Consider the following 5,229-nt stretch of genomic DNA (forward strand, 5'->3'; position numbering starts at 1 on the left):
CTGGGTATCCTGCTCTGCCTTTGAGACAATGAAGGCTCTGATGGCCCAATCTGGAATCTTGCCCCTTATGAGGTCATAAGAGGCACTAACTAAGGTCCATATAGGTAACCACTAAGGTCTATATAAAAGAGACTTCAGATACAGTATTAGGGGACCACTAAGGTCTATATAAAAGAGACTTCAGATACAGTATTAGGGACCACTAAGGTCTATATAAAAGAGACTTCAGATACCGTATTAGGGACCACTAAGGTCTATATAAAAGAGACTTCAGATACGTATTAGGGACCACTAAGGTCAATAAAAGAGACTTCAGATACAGTATTGGGACCACTAAGGTCTATATAAAAGGACTTCAGATCAGTATTAGGGACCACTAAGGTCTATATAAAAGAGACTTCAGATACAGGATTAGAAGACCACTAAGGTCTATATAAAAGAGACTTCAGATACAGTATTAGGGACCACTAAGGTCTATATAAAAGAGCTTCAGATAGGATTAGAAGACCACTAAGGTCTATATAAAAGAGACTTCAGATACAGGATAGAAGACCATAAGGTCTATATAAAGAGGACTTCAGATACAGTATTAGGGGACCACTAAAGTCTATATAAAAGAGACTTTATGATACGATTAGGGACACATAGGTCTATATAAAAGAGACTCAGATACAGTATTAGGGACCACTAAGGTCATATAAAAGAGACTCAGATACAGGATAGAAGACCACTAAGGTCTATATAAAAGAGACTTCAGATACAGTATTAGGGACCACTAAGGTCTATATAAAAGAGACTCAGATAAAGTATTAGGGACCACTAAGGTCTATATAAAAGAGACTTCAGATACAGGATTAGAAGACCACTAATGTTTATATAAAAGAGACTTCAGATACAGGATTAGAAGACCACTAAGGCCTATAAAAAAGCATCCTAAGAGGACCAGTTCATGGGACCTTTAAATGTTTAAAGGTTTAAATGTTTACTTGTTTCTGAATCCCAAGAAATGTAGTTTTAATAAGGAATTAAAGCATTCAGATTCAATAACCGAAAACAATACTGAACGCAGATGCCATGAAAATCTATTAAAAGCCAACCTTAGGGGACATAGGATATGAAAATCTTTGTATGTATGAGCATTTACAGTATCACTCCAGCTGATAAGCCAACCACGGGTCTGAACCTCTGTCACCGTGACTAAGGAAGACTCGGTTTAATTATCAGTGCTGATATCGTTTCAGTTTATTTATTAGGTTTAAATGTTGAAAGAGCAGTGTGTTTAATGATACATAAATCTCCAGTTGTGCAACAGTTTTTGTTTAAATAGCAATAACAGCTGGATCCAATCCAGGAAATCACCACAAATGAGGAAGTAAGTGCCTAAAAAAGGCTCTTAATAAAATATCTCGTAAACATCTTGTAAGTAAGTAGACACAGTGTCATGGTAGCTCCTGAATGCTTGAAAGAAATCTAAAACTAAGTTGAAATATTCAGTGTTCATCAGCTGTAACATGAAGGTCAGTCGTGTGATACAGAGTCAACGATAGTATTTATTCATTTTTACTCTGATTGCAGTCATGCCATCATGAGTCTGGTGCAACGGACGTACAACGCCAGAATAAAGCCTGACATCTGGAGCATCAGGCTATGCTATCTGTGTGTAGGCATTCTTAAAATCCCTTCACTACAGGAAACAACCTTTCTTTTACTGTCTATGGAAACAACCTCCGAGCTACCAAGCCTCACGCTCAAGCTTTGGATTGTGTAATGAGACAGGCCGGTTAGGTTCTTTCTGATTGTGAAGATTTACAAAGAATATATTTACACCATTAGCTTTCTAACAGATGTGCTAGCATGTTTTCCCACTTTTTATGGAAAAAGCTTTTTATACAGGGCAAGATAAATAAAAATTAAAAAAAGATTGGTGGAGATTTTAGTTCCACATACAGCAATACACTGGTAGGAGTTAATTTAACCATCATGTATCCAGCTAATTTAAATAGCTCACCTTACTGTATCGTGTCAACAGTTTTGTATTTTATCATTTCATATTTTATGTGGGTTTTTTGCGGGGAATTAGCCATTCCATTGCTCGACTCTGTAGCCCGACCTATTTTTGCTGTGGATGCGAGACTGTGCCATCAACAATCAACGCATTACCTATTTATTATTTTGAGTTTTTGACAGTGACTTAAAAGACTGCAAAGTACTATAATGTGCACTACAAAACTGGGTGAAAAAAAAAAAAAATACAGCTTGCATATTGAGTACATATTTTGTCTTTAATAGCATGATTCATATCAAAATTGATTCTCTCTCTTGATTGTTATTTATAAAAATAAAACACTTTTATGATTAGATACAGCATTGCAATTCACATTAACAGAACATGTTTTAAGTATTTTAAAACATGCTGACACCAAATGCTCAGAAACGACCATAGCTTCCAACAGGTAAATGAAACTGCTAAAACACTATATTGTTGCGTTTATTTGAGAAAGTGTCCCCAAACACATGGAGGAAAAGAAAACCGAGATGATGTGGGAACCCCCTTCCTTAACAGTGTCTAATGTAATGTGATGTGCTTTGTCTGCCAGGTGGACTCCTATCACCGGACTGCAGGAAAGGTCAGAGCTGGTCTCTGATGAAGGATTTTGATTGGCTGTTTTTGTTTGGAAAGCACTGCCTCACAAGTGTGTATCAGAACTAAATGAAGTGGTACCCCTTCATTCTTCTGATCCTATAACCCATTTTTTGTCAGCATGAAAAAAAATTATTTGCTTGAAAAAATGTTATAGGTGCGCTCGACCACACCTAGAAACTAGGCCTGCACTGATTAATCGTTATAAAATCGCGATCTTGATTCACTCTGTTCACGATTTCCTTTTTTAATAACTTTTTTTTGTATGACTTTGAATCTCATTTAATTTTACTACAGTCTTCTGTGAGTATTAAACAGAGTGTATAAAATAGGTTTTAAAGTGGTCCCAAGCGCTGCAATGCTTCTTGCGCCTTTCTCTTTATTTATGCCTCTATGTCTACAGGCTTGTGGCGATGAGTAATGTGCTAAAGGTGCCAAAAACAAATCTATGTTTGGTACTGACAATTTGTCTTGTTTTGTCATGGTTCATGTGTGCCATAAACATTACACTTTGTAAGGAAAAAAAAAAGAATTGTGATATCAATTATAAGCAAAAAAAACGCGATTCATGTTTTTCCTCAAATCGTGCAGGCCTACTAGAAACTGGCACGATGTTACCAGCATTTTTTTCCTATGAGGCAAAGTGTTTACTTGGAGTCGAGCCTGTCCTGGAATGCGTGCACCAACTGGCGGGTGTCAGAACGAGCAGGGGTACTTGGTCCAAACAGGGAGCCTGCCCGTTTCATTTGCTAGTCTCCAGTACCTCTCTTTCAGGATGAATGCTGCTGCTTTGGGCTGCCTTTCCCTGGTGAAAATCCCCTTCTTGTTCCCCACCACTCGTGTGATCTCTGCAGACACAAGATGGATCAACAAGAACTGCGTTATGCACAGGACACAAAAACAAGGCAACCTTTGGAATTGTTTTGGAACATAAGGAATCTGGTTACTAATATCCCTGTATGACTCAAGGGTTTTAAGGTTAATGATCATCTGTGCAGGAGTCTCTTCGACTCGTGTTTTCTGTGTTTTACAGATGAACAACCTGCTGGTGTCCTGTAAACTGCAACCTGACTGGTTGGCAGAAGCATACAAACACAAGGCAGTAATTCTAGTTTTAAACAATGTGATCTGTGCATTGGACGTCACTGTAACAGACTTTAAGTTGATTTTATCTACTTTGATGGTTACTTTGATAGCTGGTGGCGCTCTAGGTGACAGCCTAAATCAGCCCTATCTATAGTTTTAAGAGAACCCTCAATATATTGTAGAAATGGAGGGAAATAAAAAGCAGTTCTGGTTGTACAGGTTGTGCTCTCCAGCTGCAGTACCTTGTGCAGTCATGAAGTCGGCAAAGTTCCAGATGAGTTCACCAATCACATACTGCTTCCTCTTCTGGTCAAACACGTTGTGGTAGCTCTGCAGGACTGCCTTCTGGTACTCCTCAGAAAACATCAAAGGTGGATCCTGGAAAATGAAAAGACAGTTTCTTACCCCCGCCATTACCATGTTTCTGGTCAAGTCAAGTAGAACTTTACTTGTCCCCAGTGGGACAATTGGCTTCACAGCAGTGACAACTACTAAAGCTATATTTATCAAGCATGGTTGGTCAAGCTGATATTACCTTAACCTATTAGAGTTTAACAGTGAGATGGCTGAGGGTATGAATGAGTGTACTGTATGTATCTTGTTGGTTTTGACTAGTAGGTATTTGAAGCGGGAACCAGAAGACAGGGTCTGAAACTCTTGATGCAGGTTGTGGGAGCTGTCAGACAGAATAGGTTCAGCTTTCTTTAGCAAGATCTTTTTTTTAATCCAGCTGTTAACGAAAGCAGAATAAGGTCAGGTAATTGGATGCGTTTGAGAATGAATCCTTACACTGTGAAGCCCTGGCACTGCGTCGGCTCCATATTCACTCTGGATGATGGGCTTCTGGTACTTTCCATACCAGTTCTCAAACTGAGCTCTAAGCTGGATGGGGATGACCTCCAGGTGGCCTGGATCATGGTACCAGGAGAAGTAACTGTTTACACAAATTACATCCACATAGGGAGCCTAGAGATGAGAAAAAAGACGTTAGGAAGTTAGGGACCCTTAACGTGGGGTCAAGGGTAATTCCGAGGTTGCAGATCTGGGTGGAGGGGGTGACGAAGGAGCCATCAATAGCTAAGTTTCCATCCACTTTCAATCGAATTATCTCAAGTTTGGAGAAAACAAAACTCATGTAAATAAAGCGGGTGAAGTGTTTCCATCCAACGGCTTTAAAGCGAATAAAAACCTGTGGTGAGGACGTCACATGCTGTTTTGCGTTTAAATTGGTATATCAAATTAATTTTAGACATTTTAAGGTGTTTCCATTCATTTTTACACTGAATCGCACAACATTCAAGCAAACTTTTGGGAACAAAGTTTTTCTAGACAAAGGATCACGCCGTCTACCAACACATGATCAATATTGTACAAGTTATAATAGTGTTTATGTTCCAGCTGATAGCGACATATCAAGCTATAATAAGAAAACAACAACACTGTCAACACATCGCTATGATGATGCAGATGCAACTTGTCTTTTATTGTCCCTCCGGCACCGC

At 38.9% G+C, this 5,229-nt stretch overlaps 1 protein-coding gene across 1 annotated transcript in view; it reads right to left on the reverse strand.

Annotated features, from left to right (window-relative positions):
* Positions 1-2,263: 2,263 nt before the first annotated feature.
* gusb (glucuronidase, beta) overlaps positions 2,264-5,229 on the reverse strand; it is a 13,345-nt gene continuing 10,379 nt past the window's right edge. The window contains exons 10-12 of the mRNA XM_032533817.1: positions 4,517-4,693; positions 3,970-4,105; positions 2,264-3,489 (exon numbers count right to left, since the gene is read on the reverse strand). Of these exons, the coding sequence (XP_032389708.1) occupies positions 3,338-3,489; positions 3,970-4,105; positions 4,517-4,693 (465 nt within the window). The 3' untranslated portion in view covers positions 2,264-3,337. The remainder of the gene's footprint in view (positions 3,490-3,969; positions 4,106-4,516; positions 4,694-5,229) is intronic.

This window comes from Etheostoma spectabile, chromosome 13 (assembly GCF_008692095.1).
Source record: "Etheostoma spectabile isolate EspeVRDwgs_2016 chromosome 13, UIUC_Espe_1.0, whole genome shotgun sequence".
NCBI classification, from domain to species: domain Eukaryota; kingdom Metazoa; phylum Chordata; class Actinopteri; order Perciformes; family Percidae; genus Etheostoma; species Etheostoma spectabile.